At 60.8% G+C, this 16,779-nt stretch overlaps 1 protein-coding gene and 1 long non-coding RNA gene across 5 annotated transcripts in view; both read right to left on the bottom strand.

Annotated features, from left to right (window-relative positions):
• Positions 1-160: 160 nt before the first annotated feature.
• The window catches only part of RASA3 (RAS p21 protein activator 3), an 85,679-nt gene continuing 69,060 nt past the window's right edge, over positions 161-16,779 (bottom strand). For all 4 annotated transcript variants that reach the window (XM_070471341.1, XM_070471343.1, XM_070471342.1 and 1 more), the window contains 8 exons: positions 12,726-12,803; positions 12,263-12,336; positions 11,436-11,542; positions 11,021-11,103; positions 7,453-7,661; positions 7,213-7,316; positions 2,595-2,778; positions 161-1,561 (listed from right to left, as the gene is read on the bottom strand). In XM_070471341.1, coding sequence (XP_070327442.1) covers positions 1,486-1,561; positions 2,595-2,778; positions 7,213-7,316; positions 7,453-7,661; positions 11,021-11,103; positions 11,436-11,542; positions 12,263-12,336; positions 12,726-12,803 — 915 coding nt within the window. In that variant the 3' untranslated portion in view covers positions 161-1,485. The remainder of the gene's footprint in view (positions 1,562-2,594; positions 2,779-7,212; positions 7,317-7,452; positions 7,662-11,020; positions 11,104-11,435; positions 11,543-12,262; positions 12,337-12,725; positions 12,804-16,779) is intronic.
• Positions 4,080-7,206, bottom strand: LOC139036300 (uncharacterized). Its single transcript, XR_011489022.1, has 2 exons — positions 5,009-7,206; positions 4,080-4,646 (listed from the first exon to the last, which is right to left on the bottom strand). It is a non-coding gene; the product is annotated as an uncharacterized lncRNA (long non-coding RNA).

Raw genomic sequence — 16,779 nt, 5'->3', positions numbered from 1 at the left:
CCCACCTGTCATCATGAGGACCCCATGGGTCATCAGGGGAACCTCACCTGCCATCACGCGTGTGGCATTAAACTCCTTCCTGCCCCGCTCCACCACCCACCCCGTCTCCACAGGTGCATATTATCAGCGGGTGCTCCTGTGAAACCAAGTCAGTCTCAGAAAGAATAAAAGGTCTGTTTTAATTAGCCAGTAAAATACATCGCACATCATTAGTATCTTAGAAACATTAAGTTACAAATTCATGTTAAAAATTGCAGTTTGGAGCAGGCTAATAGTTGTGTGATGCAAGTTTCTTTTTTGCAACAATTTCTTCCACCATTTGTGACAACTGCTAACATTTCTATCTGCATCTGGATCTCCAGTGACAGACAGCACAGGGTACCGGGTCCCAGGGGTCTGAATGGGGCTTTCCAAATTCAGGCTCAGCCTGGCTGACCTGAGGGCGTCAGAGGCAGCAGCTCTTCCCGGGCCTGGCATCTGCTCCTGAGGCCGCCCAGTGCTGGCCCAGCGGTTCCCCCTCCCTTTCCTCTCCGGGACTTGACTTGGCCGCTGTGAGACACGCCCATTCCCTTTTTTGTCACCCATTGTCACCAAATTTCTGCTAGAGGACCCCTGCCCCCAAAGATCGAGGCCGTCCTCAAACTGGGATCTCCGTGTGGTTCTGACCCTCCAAACAGGGGTGATACCAACGTCAAAGCTGAAACCAGGAGGCCTTGTGTTGAGGTCTTGTCACCCATGAGACACACCCATTCCCTTTTTTGTCCTAAGGTGGCACCTCCCTTGAATGGTAGAGGCTTGGATGTTCCAAGTTATTAATACTTTATATCAAAGAGCTAATTTAAAACGGTTCTTTAAAAACATTAAGAAAAACAGCTTGAAAATACTGCACATTTCCATTTTTACAAACTTCCCCAAACTCCCACCCGGGTGGCATTCTGCTTTAAGTCCCACTGACAGCAAACAACACAGCTCTCCTTGATGCGACAGTTGGGTGGATGCATTTCAGCAGCAAGGTGGGAATGAAGGCTGGGACCCCCAGGAAATCTCTGCAAGAGGACCCCTGCCCCCAAAGATCAAGGCCATCCTCCAGCCGGGATCTCCGTGTGGCTCTGACCCTCCGGCCAGGGGTGGCACCAACGTCAAAGCTGAAACCAGGAGGCCTTGTGCTGGTGGCCGCCCGGACAGTAGGCTCACAGGAGAGTAATGTTCAGGACGTCCCTGCTCTGGCGAAGCAGAGCCTCAGTGCCACAGAGACAAGCATGCGTGTGACCCGGGCACGCGCCCTGCAGGCTGCGGTGTTGCCAGCACCGTGTTCCGGGAGGGCCAGCTCACCTGCCATTGCCGTGACCAAGTGCGCGGCTGCCCGGAAGTGGCCCAGGAGCCTCAGGACGTCCGACGCGCTGCCCCTCTGGCCTGGCTCTCTCCTCCCCCAGCGAGGCTCTGTCGGTGCGGCTCAGGGCTAGCCTGGGAGCTTGTGCAGAGACTTCACATGGAGTGGGCAGGGGTCTCAGACTGCTGCCTGATGTAGCTCTGGAAGCTCTTGTCTCCAATGGGATGCTCCCTACAGGGTGCGGGGACGGGAGTGTGAGAACGGGCTGCCCCGTGCCTGGCATACTTCTGAGCTCTCACTGCCTGCTCCTACCTTGGCTTGTGATGCACAACCCTTGTAACATGCACAGAAAATGCAGACCAGCAAGGGAAGCAATCAGCCTGAAACCACCCAGGGACATGCCCACTGTGAGCCCAGTCCCAGTGGGTGGGGCTCGTCGCGCAGGCGTGTGCAGACCGTGAGCCCCGGGAGCGGCCACCGTGGTGCCGTGCCCCGTTGGCTACGGATGCTGGCACAGCTGTGAGTCACGGCTGTTTCCAACATGGCAGGTCTGCCACGTTTAGGAAAAGGCAGCATCTTCACACGGCTGGCGTGGGCTCTGACAGAGGGTGTTAGAGGGTCTGAAAGGTGATGCAAGTGTCTGTGGAGCCAGGAGCAGACACGGTCAGCATCCCTGGAGATGCTGGGCACACTCGCAGCCTGGTCAGAGTCAGGGTCTCTTCCAGAGGCCCCCTTCCCTTCCCAAACCAAACCCATGCATTCCCTGGAAGGAAAGGGGAGCAGGGAGGGGGGCTGGGCCCACGCCAGGTGTGTGCTGGGTGAGCTCTGCATGGGTCTGTGGGCTCCAATGCTTATGGACTCTCATCACCCCACACTCAGAGCAGGAGGACAGGGACCCTTGGCTGAGCCGCCTGCAGCCAGTGGCGCGGAGCGCAGGTGGCCTGACTCAGCCTGCGTCTCTGCCGTCCGTCCCTTCCAGGACGTGGGGTGGGATCCACAGCCAGCCTGGAGAGAGGCTGAAGGTGGCTCCTGGAGGCAGGGCTGCTGGCCCAAGGAAGCCTAACTTCAGAAGCAAATGGTTCGAGAGGCAGGGGGCCTGGGGGCCTGGGGGCCTGAGGGTCTGGGGGTGGGGGTGGAAGGCACTGCTCTAGGACACAGTCCAGAGGGACCTGCTCTGAAGGAGGCAGGAAGCCTGCCCTGCCCACAGGCAGGTGGTCCAAGGCAGCGCCCCTGGCCCCCCGCACCACCGAGACCCCACACTCACTGGCTTCCGTACTTGGTCTTCTTGAACTTGTCCCTTTTGTACTGGGCATGCTCTTGCTCCAGGGCCCCGACCCCGGCGATGACCTGCTTCAGCGTCTTGTAGGTCTGCTGGGGGTCGTCGATGAGGAACGCGGAGTACTCCTCCTGCTCTGGCCCGTCGTACACGGATCTACTTCCGCAGGCCTCTGCGGTGCCAGGGAGGGCCGAGGTCAGCGTGGGGCCAGACACGCTGCCCCTGGAGCGCGTCAGGAAGGACCCACCGCTCGTGCAAAGCCGAGGTCAGCGTGGGGCCAGACACGCTGCCCCTGGAGCGCGTCAGGAAGGACCCACCGCTCGTGCAAAGCCGAGGTCAGCGTGGGGCCAGACACGCTGCCCCTGGAGCGTGTCAGGAAGGACCCACCGCTCGTGCAAAGCCGAGGTCAGCGTGGGGCCAGACACGCTGCCCCTGGAGCGCGTCAGGAAGGACCCACCGCTCGTGCAAAGCTGAGGTCAGCGTGGGGCCAGACACGCTGCCCCTGGAGCGCGTCAGGAAGGACCCACCGCTCGTGCAAAGCCGAGGTCAGTGTGGGGCCAGACACGCTGCCCCTGGAGCGCGTCAGGAAGGACCCACCGCTTGAGCAAATGCACACGAAACGGAAGCTGCCAAGAGCCAGGCTGCCCCTGGACTGCGGAGACGCCCGTGGGCTGGAAGCGGCCAGGGACCCCAGCCTGGGGGTCCGACGCTGAGTGCCAGGCCCCAGACCCTCTCTGGAGTGAGCTGGCTCTGTCTTAGCCTGGGCCAGGCGGGACACTGCACCACCTGCTCAACAGGTAACTTCTCCTAAGACCACCTCACTCTTGCTGAAGACCACACTGTGGCCTCCAGGACCCCATCTGACCCCAGACACCTGAGCTGAGTCCTGCACTCCTGCTGCCTGGCCCAGGTGAACCAGCTTGAGGCCCCTTACCCTGGTCTGGGATGCAGGGTGTCACCACCATCATCATCATCACCATTGATATCACCATCATAAACTTCATCATCAACATCACCCTCATTGTCTCATCTCCTCCATCACCAACATCATCACCCTCATCACCTCATCTCCTCATCACCAGCATCATCACCCTCATCACCTCATCTCCTCATCACCAGCATCATCACCCTCATCACCTCATCTCCTCCATCACCAACATCATCACCCTCATCACCTCATCTCCTCACCACCAGCATCATCACCCTCATCACCTCATCTCCTCCATCGCCAACATCATCACCATCATCACCACCACCATTGACATCACCATCATCACCCTCATCAACATCACCACCATCAACTTCATCATCACCATCACCTTCATTACCATCACATCACCATCACCACCTCCATCATCACCATCACCACCACCATCATCATCATTACTGTCATCACCATTGTCACAGAAAGCTTCACTGCCTTTACTGACTCAGAAGGAATCTCCTAATTCTTACCAAAAAACCACGAGTCTGTGCAAGGGGAAACAGATTTAAACTTTCAAGGGAAAAGGGAACATGGTGTGAGGAAGATGACGGTTCCACATGTAAGGGATAAAGAAGCAGAGACCTGGGGGCACCAGGGTCAGGGGGGACACACCAGCTGACGTGTCTACATCAGCCTGCATCTGTTTCCTGAAGCCCCGCTGTGCTAACTGCTTCGCCTTGAGCAAGTCACTGAAGCGCCGAGCCTCAGTGAGCCCTGCTGGGAGACGGGGCTGCTTAGAGCAGGATGGGAATCATGGAAGGACCACACTGGGGAGGTGGACAGGGGTGGAGACAGGGTGCAGACAGGGAGACCCCGAGGGTGGGGGGCGGGGGTGGGGACAGGGCGCGGGCAGGGAGACCCAGGCCGCCTTAGGATGGGGCTGCGTGAACTGCTTCACAGGGTGGTCGGTGGGCCTCTTCCTGGAGGAGGAAGTCGGTGCTGCCTGGTGGGCGATGTGCCAGCTTGTCTCGCAGGGGATGCCAATGTGGCTCTGAATTAAGGTCTGTGTGCTGAGCATTGGGGCTCCCCTGGTGGCTCAGCGATAAAGAACCTGCCTGCAATGCAGAAGACTCAGGCTTGACCCCTGGGTCGGGAAGATTCCCTCGAAGAGGGCATGGCAGCCCACTCCAGTATTCTTGCCTAGAGACTCCCACGGACAGAGGGGCCTGGCGGGCTGCAGTCCTCGGGGTCGCCCAGAGTCAGACATGATTGAAGTGATGGAGCAGCAGCGGCAGCGCCATGCACCGTCCCAGGGTGTCAGGGAGCACGGCCAGGGTGACGGGAGCACGCTGGGAGAGGCTGGGAGGAGGGCCCAAGATTAGGCTGGGGGAGCAGGTCTTCTGAGCCCAATGTCAGACACCAGACTTGTGACTGGACCAAAAACAGACCCCGAGCATCTGGAGGCCAGGAAGCTCACCCACTCCTCTTTAACAGGCTCCCAAAAGCGAGCCTGGCAGTGCTGGATTGCATGCTGATGCCCGCCAGCAGCGGGTATGGTTTTATGAAACAGCTCCAGGAACAAGGAGAAGCACAGGGCAGACACGGACAGGCCAACATGCGGACTTGACAACGGGCCAGCCACATCCTGAGGACCAGAGGGCGGCAAGGTGGACTCTGCCAGGTGACAAGGGGGGTAAGGTACGCAAAGTCGGGAGGACACCCAAGGGCCAGGTGACGCAGGACCCAAAGACCCATAGGCCCAGCCACACATCAGTGTCTGCACCCCGAGACGGAAGGTCAGGCCCACCGGGTCGCAGGGCGGATGGCGGCCCTGGGCCTGCGTGCAGCGCTGCTTTGGGTCTGGAGTCACTCCGAGCCCTCCTCAGGCCCCTGTGACCGGGTCTGTGCCTGAGGCACAGCAAGGGCGGCCAGTCACCATCACCAGGACCCCGGCTGCACGGCTCTGACCAGCAGCCGGGGCCCCATGCCAGGCCCTCAGTAGGGATCCTGCCAGCCCTGCTCTGGGCCCGCCCGCCCGAGGTCCTGGCTGCACCATCACCAAGCTCCCGGGGAGCACTGAGCGGGGTCCGCGTGTGAGGGTGGGGGACGGGTGACAGCGACACAGCCACCTCCAAGCCCCGAGAGGCTGCTTCTCCAGGGGAGCGGCCTTGGTACGACAGGAGCCCACAGGCTGAGTGCTCAGGGCAGCCTGGCGAACACAGACAGGATCCCAAAGGGATGAGAACCTCTGAAGGCAGACTATCAGCCTCAAGAAAGCACTGAGGTTCCAGGCAGAGGCCTGAAGACCGTGGCAAGTGGCTCAGTGCTTTGGTGCCTCCATGAAGTGGGGGACACGGTCCCCAATCCTACTGACATCCTGGGTACCCTGCTTGTCAAGAGCACTGCTGCCCAGGAGGGAGATGAGGTGCCCAAGACCCCATTCCTCTGCTGGACGTCCATCCACCCGTCCAGCAGACAGGTGCCGAGAGCCTCCTGAGTTCCGGGTGTGGGGTGAGTCACACCAGCCTTGCTTCTCAAGGCTCATGTGCATCACAGGTGAAGCGCTCTGAGACGACTATCATCGCAAAGACAGAGGCTAGCACAGGCTGTTGGGGGGAGGGGAACCCGCAGGCCACGGGGGTGTGAGACTGTGGGTGCGTCAGGGGCAAGGGCGCAGGGGTCGCAGTGTGGCGCTGTGCACAGAGGGAGGTGGGCCTAAGAATAGCGGGCGGAGCTCACGGACAGGCAGCTGTGTGCCTGTCAAAGCAGGCCACACGGACACTTCCAGGCCAGACCAGCAGACAACAAGACTCTGACAGTCTTGTTTCCAGGCTCCTTTCGGGGCTTCAGGGCCCACTGCAGACTGTCCGACCCCAGCTCTGAGAAGCGCCGACCCCGAGGCACGGCTGGGGGATCCGTCCTGCATCTGCCTCTTGTGATGCAGCCCAGCCAAGCCCCTGCGCCTCCTGACTTGTCCCACCTATACTGCTTAGTTCAGTAGGGCAAGAAGAGCAACGAACACCCAGAGAGACGCAGCTGCATCTACATGCCTGGAGATGCTGGGCAGGCATACACGCTCACACACGGGTCCACAGTCATGTGCACACACTCACACGGGTCCACACACATGTATACACACACTCACAACTGTCCATTCATGCACATACGCTCACACACGGGTCCACACTCATATGCACACACTCACATGGGTCCACACACATGTATACATGCACTCACAACTGTCCATTCATGCACACACGCTCACACACGGGCTCATACTCATGTGCACACACTCACACGGGTCTACACACATGTATACACACACTCACAACTGTCCATTCACTGTCCATTCATGTACACATGCACTCACAAGTGTCCACACTCATGCACACACAGACACACACACACACACAAGGTTCCACACTCTTGCACACACACACACATATGGGTCCACACACATGCTCATGTCTCTCTGGAAAATGAAACCCTCTGGGGGCATGGGAGTTACTAAGACATAGGATATTCTCAAGAATTTTGCAGTTCAGAGGCTGCAAGCTAAATCCCATCTTAAAATTACCCACAGAAACTGTTACTAAAGTAACTCTCCAGAGCAGCCACCAGCCTGCAGAAGCCTCCTCCACTCCAGCGCTGTCACACTGGCTTCCCCCAGCCCCGCCTCACCTTGCATCTTCTCGAGTTTGCTCATGTACGAGCTGAAGAGGGAGTAGATACGTTCAGTCTCTCGGTCCCCGTCGATGTCCAGCTGGATGTTTGCTGGGAGGCCGCTGCGCAGACACATGAGAGCGGTGGAGAGGAGGAGGGTCAGTTGTGATGTCGGTTATTTGGCGGCCCCCAAAGATGGAGGACCTGGCCCCTCACTGATCCCTGCTGGGGCTGGGGCACTGACTGGTCACGACCTACCCAGTGCAGGGGGAGCAGCCAGCGGCCGTGTCCGAGGAGGCCCTGCAGCACAGCCAGTGGCCGTTCAGGTAGGCAGACGGGTGGTAGACGGCCAGGCGCTTCTGGTTGCACTGGCTCACCTTGGTGAGGATGTCGATCCAGGCTTTGGCCTCCACGCAGTTGTTGGCCTGGATGTACAGCGCCCGCTCGGGCTGGATGACCTGGAACATCTGAGAGCAAGGAGGGCTCAGGGGAGCGCACGGCAGAGCCCCCGGCCTGCACCGCGAGGGCCGCCGCTGGCCGTGCCAACCTGCCTGGGCTGCGTGGGGGCAAGGTGAGGCGGCAAGGCTTGGCTGGCTCAGCCCTGCTCAGCTGGGTCGGGCGCTGCCTTTCCTGGGCCCCAGGTGCGCCGCCAGCCTGCCCCCGGGATGGCCGAAGTGGACGTGGCCATCACACCAAAGCGCCAGCTTCCCTGGGCCTCCTTCTTCCTTGAGTGAGACGGACTTTGTGCAGGACATGCCCCAGCAGACCTGTCCCACCTCCCATCTGCATCCCCAGACCGGCTTCAGGACCGGCGCACGCGCCGTTGTCCATCTGAGAGGCGCCCCTCAGCCTGCCACGCCAGGGGCCCCTCCTCCGCCCTCCAGGCAGATGCTCTGTCCCCCCCGAGGCTTCTCAGAGCCTCTGTTGCCTTTCCTGTTTATTATTCACTCAACAAACACTCCTGTGTCCAAGGCACTGTCCAAAGTTCTGGGGACTCAGTTGCCCAAATGGAGTTTCTGCTCTTGTGAGCGTCTAGCCAGCCAAAGATAAGAGTGAACCCAGAGCACAGGGGCCATGTGAGGGAGGAGGGCTAGCAAGGGTCAGGAGAGAACCTCTAGATAAACGGTCCTCCAGCTGCGATCGGATGGGCCACCTGGAGTTAACTGAGCTGAGTGGGGACAGTGCACAGCAGGGGCAAAGGCCCTGGGGCAGCCAGGGCTGGGCACTCCCAGCAGACACAGCCAGGCCGCCCACAGAAGAGCAGGGAGGTCGGCAGGCTTGACCCCGGGAGGGCTGTCAGGCTGGACTTGTCAGACGACACAGGGGGCCAAGAGTTAGGGTGTCAAAGTCCAAGGTGGCCTTTGCAAGGTGGGGAGATGTGCTCAGAGAGGAAGGACAGAACAGGATTTGAAGGATTCCCGGAGGAGTTGGGGTTCAGGCTCCTGAGAGAATAGCCAAGGCTCCTCTGGCCGGCCCTTCCCACACAAGCACTGCTGCACAGGCCACAGACTGCACAATCTGTATACAGCTGTATCCCCGACAGAGGCAACAGCCTGGAGGAAGGCACTCTGTTCCAATCCTCCTCATGGGCTGCACCCTCCGATAGGGCCTGCACACCACAGGCCTTCGAAAACGTCTCGCAGATGGAGGAGGATGCTGGCCTATAGATAGCTCGTGGGAACACCTCTGGGGAGGCAGCAAGAGAAAAGAACTCTGAAATTAGGAATTTCCTCTAATACTTCTCAGACGAATTCTTCTAATTATTATCATTTGGGAATCACTCTACACCTGATGGAATGAGCGACTCTGGCTGCTTCAGGGTACAGTTCCACACCGTCCCTCCCTGATCGTTGGGAGTGGGCTGTCCCCAGCCCCATCCTGGGGGCACCTGTCACTGGCCTGGGGGGTGCCGCGATGCTGTGCAGACACACACAGGGCAGGACAAGGGCGCTGACCACCCTCAGGCCCACAGACACCCTCGCACCTGCCATGGGGCCACCTCCCAGCCCAAGACATCACCTCAGATTGCCCTGGGGGCAGGGAGGAAGCCAAGGTCAGGAGCCAGAGCAGGATGAGGGCAGCTGCCTCTGAGCATCCGCCTAGCCAGCACTAACCCTCTGTGGCCACGGGGCTGGCCTCAGACCAGACAGAGGCCAGGCAGACCCACCCCGTGCAGCTGGAGGCAGCTGTGCAAACCAGACCTCCTGCAGGGGCCCAGCGCGGGGGGCAGACGCGTGGGGTGGGAGGACCAGACTTGGCCGGGGTCTCTGAGCTGGGAGAGGGACTGGTGGACACCGGATGCTCGGGCCTGGAGGGGCTGCGGCAGCAGCTTGGGGCAGCAATGGGGAGGCGGGGAGGCGGGTCTAGGGCACCGCGGTCGGCCCGGGACGGTCCTGCCCCCACGCGAGGGGGTCAGCTCCCGGCCAGCTCCAGGTCCTCCTCCTCGGGATGGTCATGGGGGCGTGGTCCCGAGACACGACGGTGCTCAGCGACCTCAGAGGACACAGGATGCAGATGCCCAGAGCCTAGAGGGCACCCCGCTGAGCCCCGAAGGGCATGGGAGGCAACTTGCCTGAACACTGAAATGAGATCCCTCCTCACGGGAGCGTCCCTTGGGCAAAGGGCTCCAGATGACCATCCTCGGTCAGGCCTCCTCAGGGTCCTGCTCAACCGAAACGTCCCCCGAACCATAACCCACGACGACTCAACACATCAAGGGGAACCAACTATGTGGAGGCCCCCTGCTGAGCTCTGCCTGCCGTCCACTTGGCCTGTGAGCGCCCTGAGGATGACCACTGTCTGGCAGAGGAGAGCGCAAGGTGCTGACCGCCCGGCCAGGTGGTTCCTGCCCGCTCCATCCACCTGATGAAGGGGTGTCCTGGCCGCCACCTTCCTCAGGGAGACCCAGTGGGGCCGTCTCTCCTTCCACCCAGCCCTCGGGACACAGAGACAAGCCACAGAGGAGAGAGGCTCAGTCTGGGGCCACTGAGCAGACGTCTACACTCCCGAGCGGGCTTCGCCCACTGACGGCTGGACAGCGGGGCCCACGCAGTCCGCCACCCTCCCAGTCACAGTCAGGGTCTCTTAGGAAGACCTGTGAACCGTGTGTAGGATTTCAAGTTTTATCTATCAGTATTTACACCCCATCTGCCTTCAAAAAAGACTGCACATGACTTACACAAATGCATCTAATGAAACTGAAAAAATATAAAAAATATTAAAAAAATTAGAAACAGAATTAGAGAAGAACAGCAGACTCAGGATAAACAGGACCTAAGTGCGCAGATTTTCTGAGGAAAACAGACAACCCAGAAAAGCCCTCGGATCGGGCTCTGGGAAGACAGCTGAGGGAGGTGGGACGCAGGGCCAGGACCCCACGGTGCCCGCACGAGGCTGCAGGGACCTGCCGCCCAGAGACAAGCCCCTCGGAAAGCGGGTCGTCCAGGCACCCAGTGTGGCCCCTATGCCCCCCTCGGAGCCTCACAGGGGGCCAGGGGAGCCAGGGAGGCGCTGCCTCCCCAGCGCGTGGCGCTGCTCACCAGGCAGAAGCCAGGCACTGTCCTCCACCCCCCGGTCCCCACAGTGTCAGGGGGGCAAAGGCACCGCGGGGGTCCCCAAGCTGTTTGCCAGCGTCCGGATGGCCGGCAGAGGTGGGCCTGTGGGAGGTCCGTCAGGATGGAGGGCCCCACAGCCTCCGCCCAAAGCTGACTTTGGGAGAAACCCCATGGGTCCTGGCCGACCCGATGGGCAGGGTGGGCTCTCTGCTTCGCAGGTCCAGGAGCAGACCAGGCCCTGGGGTGGGGCGGGGGGGGGGTGCGGGACTCACATTCTTCATCTTGAAGGACTCCTCCTCCAGCGGCTCCACGGCCAGGATGTTCTCGATGGGGATACTGTAGAGAGGCAGGTCCCCTGCGGCAGAGCAAGCCATGAGCGCCAGGAGGGGCCGGTCCCCCCCCCACAGGCTCCCACGGGCCTCGAGTCCCCTGGGGATGCCCACCATCCAGACAAGGCCACCCATACGGGACAAGGGTGTCCACCCCAAGACCCTGACCCCCACGCTCAGCTGCAGAGGGCCGACGGCTCTCCACGCCACCCAGGCCACCCTCTCAGAGCCCCCACCTCCCGTGTAAGGAAGTGCTCACCCCAAAAGCAATCTGGAGCCCCACAGGGCCCAAGGTGAGGCTCTGATCCCTTGGAATAAAATATGTGAAAACAAGTAAAAAGTGACCTTGTCTTGTTACCTTTGCTTTTCTGGTAGGTAAATTCATGGTTTGTCAGGCGGAACCATCTTTTCTTAAAATTCTTCATCCCAAATCGTTTTCTCCCTTGTGCCCTCTTGATCATGAACCTGCCATGAACAGGACAGTTTGGTGGGTGAGTGGCCGAGGGCTGGGGCCAGGGCACCTGCTTGCCCGCCCCCACAGGCCAAAGTCACAAAATCAGAATAGCTCGCCACTTCCACTCCTGTGACATTTGATGCGGATTATGGGGTTTCAGTATCTTATTTCCAAGGGACAGGATTTAAGAATCAAAAGATGAAGGCCTCTACTTTTGATAAGTTTAGCCCCCGGGCTGGTGTCAACTGTCAACCTCAGGTTGCAAGTTGCTGACAACTCTGGTCTACCAGAGATCCAATAAGGAGCCCCACCTCCTGCCCTCAAAACATGGACTGAAGGTGCTCCCAGAGCCACTGCGGCGGTAGGTCCCGGCCCTGCAAGCATGTACTGGAGGCAAAGACAGTAGGAAGCCAGTGGCTCTGGGCTGCGTCCTGTGCTCTGGGCCCCAGTGGGAGATGCTCCTGCATGGGGGGCTGATGGAGGGCAGGGGCCCTCACTCTGCTGAGGGAGCCACCAGGCAGCAGCCTCTGACTACTTGGGGGCCGTTCAGTCTCCCCCCAACCCCCACCCTGCAGACGGGTGTTTCTCCCCTCGCAGCCTCAGCAGACAACAAGCACAGCGGTGCGGCTCTGAGGCATCTCAGAGCCACGGACCGAGGCCCCAGGCAGCTCTGGACACCCCTGGCCCCACGGGCAGGCCCCCGGCCCCGAGCCTCCTTCCTGCCACCTCACCCTTCCTTAAGCAGGATGGGCTGCTGCACGCTCTTGGGGTCTCTTCTCCCGGAGGATGAGATCAAATCCAGGAACTGAAGTGGGATGGAAAGCAGACAGTTATGAGGAAACTGCAAGAACTGCCTGGGCATCCTACGTCCCCTGCAGCCAGAGGAGAGGAGGGTCTGAGCGCAGGTGCAGGCAGAGCCCCTCAAGGAACCACAGGGGCTGAGCCCCGCCTGAGCCTGCCCCTCCCGGGAAGGTCTCGCCGCACCCAGAGCTGCTCCTGCTCCTGAGAGCCGCCAGGCCCCAGGTGACTCGTGGAGGGTCACCCTCCCCTTTCCCAGAGCTCGAAGCCACCCCGGCTCCCTCCCAGCTCCCCACCTCCAGGTTTGGCCCCTCGTGGCCTCCCTGCTCCGCTCAGCCTCCCACCAGTCACCCACCTCCGCCTCTGGGAGTCTGTGTAACTGATGCTGAGACTTACGTTTTTCACTGCGTCAGCGTACTTCTGCTCATTGAAGAATTCGTAGAATGCAGCCATGTAGGACTCCTTAAAACTGGCCTAAAACAGAAAAGGTCACTTAAACGAAGCCTGAGGTCGCTTGGCCCAAACCTGAAAGACCTGGAGTGTGGACGCAACAAGCCTCAGCTCGGGGCTGAGAACAAGAGGCCGGCATCTCTTTCCAGCAGCGCGGGGCGCAGGCACCGCCCTGCTGCACGCCACAGGAGGGGCTCCACTCAAGCTGTGCTTAAAATGCCAACTGCACAGGGTCCTGGTCCCGGGTGAGACCTGTGGCGCATGATTTAACACCCTTGCGGGCATGTGGCTCCCAGATGCGTGGCTGGGATGGGGGGGGGTCCTCACTTTCAGGAGTCAGGTCAATGGCAGGAGGAACCTGGGGGTCTCTGTCCACATGAGTCACTTTATTACAAGGAGATCTGTGTGGACCTCAGCCCAGCAGGGGCCCACTCATTGCTTCGGCTGACGGACAGACGGAGCATGGGGCTTGGGCCTGCTTCTGTGTGTGTCACTTAGGTTCTGAGAAAGCTGAGCATTTGGCCTGCAGGGGCTGCTGTCAGCAAGGCTGGGGTGGGGCACGCGGGGCTGTGGACATAGGAGGAGGGCAGGGGCCGCTGTCTGCAGGGCTGGGGGCTGGGGGCACGCGGGGCTGTGGACATAGGAGAAGGGCAGGGGCCGCTGTCTGCAGGGCTGGGGGCTGGGGGCACGCGGGGCTGTGGACATAGGAGAAGGGCAGGGGCCGCTGTCTGCAGGGCTGGGGGCTGGGGTCACGCGGGGCTGTGGACATAGGAGAAGGGCAGGGGCCGCTGTCTGCAGGGCTGGGGGCTGGGGTCACGCGGGGCTGTGGACATAGGAGAAGGGCAGGGGCCGCTGTCTGCAGGGCTGGGGGCTGGGGTCACGCGGGGCTGTGGACATAGGAGGAGGGCAGGGGCCACTGTCTGCAGGGCTGGGGGCTGGGGTCACGCGGGGCTGTGGACATAGGAGAAGGGCAGGGGCCGCTGTCTGCAGGGCTGGGGGCTGGGGTCACGCGGGGCTGTGGACATAGGAGAAGGGCAGGGGCCGCTGTCTGCAGGGCTGGGGGCTGGGGTCACGCGGGGCTGTGGACATAGGAGAAGGGCAGGGGCGGGGGCCCCTGTGGGTCGCGGCTCTACCTTTTCCCGACAAAGCCTGATGGGCCCACCTCTGAGGAGCAGGCCACGTCACAGCCTGTGCCTGGAGGACCCAGCACCCGCACGTGGCCCTCATGTGTGGACCTCAGGGCCCCGCAGTCAGTCTCAAGGAGCCCCCGTGAAGGGGAGACAAGTGAGCTCGGGCATGGGGAAGGAGGGGCGGACTCTGGCTGTGTGTGGAGAAGGTTTTGGTCACTGGGTGGCACCTCAACTTCCTTAAAGTACTCAGGCTGAGAATGCCCAGCTGAGCAGTGGGGCTGGGTAGTGTCTGCCACCAAGGGTGCACGTCTGCAGATCCTCATACAGCAGTGGAAGTGCCAGCCACTTACAGGGGACAGTTACCATGCACCGGTGACACCACAGTCCACAGGGGACGGTCACCACCTACGGGGACAGTCACCATATACAGGTGATGTCACCATCCATGAGGGATGTCACCACCTACAGGGACAGGTCACCATGCACAGGTGACATCATGGCCCACAGGGGACAGTCACCACCTGCAGGGACAGTCGCCATGTACAGGTGACATCACGGCCCATGGGGGACAGTCACCACCTGCAGGGACAGTCGCCATGTACAGGTGACATCACGGCCCAACGGGACGGTCACTGTGTGCAGGTGATGTCACCACCCATGGGGGAAGTCACCACCTACAGGGACAGTCGCCATGTACAGGTGACATCACGGCCCAACGGGACGGTCACTGTGTGCAGGTGATATCACCACCTGCAGGGACAGTCGCCATGCACAGGTGACATCACGGCCCATGGGGGACAGTCACCACCTGCAGGGACAGTCGCCATGTACAGGTGATGTCACCACCTACAGGGGCAGTCGCCATGCACAGGTGACATCACGGCCCACGGGGGACAGTCACCACCTGCAGGGACAGTCGCCATGTACAGGTGATGTCACCACCTGCACGGACAGTCGCCATGTACAGGTGATGTCACCACCTACAGGGGCAGTCGCCATGCACAGGTGACATCACTGCCCATGGGGGACAGTCACCACCTGCAGGGACAGTCGCCATGTACAGGTGATGTCACCACCTGCAGGGACAGTCGCCATGCACAGGTGACATCACGGCCCATGGGGGACAGTCACCACCTGCAGGGACAGTCGCCATGCACAGGTGATGTCACCACCCATGGGGGACGTCACCACCTGCAGGGACAGTCGCCATGCACAGGTGACATCACTGCCCAACGGGACGGTCACTGTGTGCAGGTGACGTCACCACCTGCAGGGACAGTCGCCATGCACAGGTGACGTCACTGCCCAACGGGACGGTCACTGTGTGCAGGTGATGTCACCACCCATGGGGGAAGTCACCACCTACAGGGACAGTCGCCATGTACAGGTGACATCACGGCCCAACGGGACGGTCACTGTGTGCAGGTGATATCACCACCTGCAGGGACAGTCGCCATGTACAGGTGACATCACGGCCCACGGGGGACAGTCACCACCTGCAGGGACAGTCGCCATGTACAGGTGACATCAAGGCCCAATGGGACGGTCACTGTGTGCAGGTGATGTCACCACCTGCAGGGACAGTCGCCATGTACAGGTGACATCACGGCCCAACGGGACAGTCACTGTGTGCAGGTGATGTCACCACCTGCAGGGACAGTCGCCATGTACAGGTGACATCACGGCCCATGGGGGACAGTCACCACCTGCAGGGACAGTCGCCATGTACAGGTGATGTCACCACCTGCACGGACAGTCGCCATGTACAGGTGATGTCACCACCTACAGGGGCAGTCGCCACGCACAGGTGACATCACTGCCCATGGGGGACAGTCACCACCTGCAGGGACAGTCGCCATGTACAGGTGATGTCACCACCTGCAGGGACAGTCGCCATGCACAGGTGACATCACGGCCCATGGGGGACAGTCACCACCTGCAGGGACAGTCGCCATGCACAGGTGATGTCACCACCCATGGGGGACGTCACCACCTGCAGGGACAGTCGCCATGCACAGGTGACATCACTGCCCAACGGGACGGTCACTGTGTGCAGGTGACGTCACCACCTGCAGGGACAGTCGCCATGCACAGGTGACGTCACTGCCCAACGGGACGGTCACTGTGTGCAGGTGATGTCACCACCTGCAGGGACAGTCGCCATGCACAGGTGACATCACGGCCCACGGGGGACAGTCACCACCTGAAGGGACAGTCGCCATGTACAGGTGATGTCACCACCTGCAGGGACAGTCGCCATGCACAGGTGACGTCACGGCCCAACGGGACGGTCACTGTGTGCAGGTGATGTCACCACCTGCAGGGACAGTCGCCATGCACAGGTGACGTCACTGCCCAACGGGACGGTCACTGTGTGCAGATGATGTCACCACCTGCAGGGACAGTCGCCATGCACAGGTGACATCACTGCCCAACGGGACGGTCACTGTGTGCAGGTGATGTCACCACCCATGGGGGACGTCACCACCTGCAGGGACAGTCGCCATGCACAGGTGACATCACTGCCCAACGGGATGGTCACTGTGTGCAGGTGATATCACCACCTGCAGGGACAGTCGCCATGCACAGGTGACATCACGGCCCACGGGGGACAGTCACCCCCTGCAGGGACAGTCGCCATGCACAGGTGATGTCACTGCCCAACGGGACGGTCACTGTGTGCAGGTGATGTCACCACCTGCAGGGACAGTCGCCATGCACAGGTGATGTCACTGCCCAACGGGACAGTCACCGTGTGTGGGTGACATGGCATCACCGCACACGGGCGGCGTCAGGGGACGTCAGCACCACCTGCTGTTACTCTGTTCCCCTCAAAGGGCACCCTTACAGCCTCACACGGGGAGGCCAGG

The sequence above is a fragment of the Odocoileus virginianus genome, chromosome 8, assembly GCF_023699985.2.
Source record: "Odocoileus virginianus isolate 20LAN1187 ecotype Illinois chromosome 8, Ovbor_1.2, whole genome shotgun sequence".
NCBI classification, from domain to species: Eukaryota; Metazoa; Chordata; class Mammalia; order Artiodactyla; family Cervidae; genus Odocoileus; species Odocoileus virginianus.
This window is presented reverse-complemented; position numbering and strand designations above follow the sequence as displayed.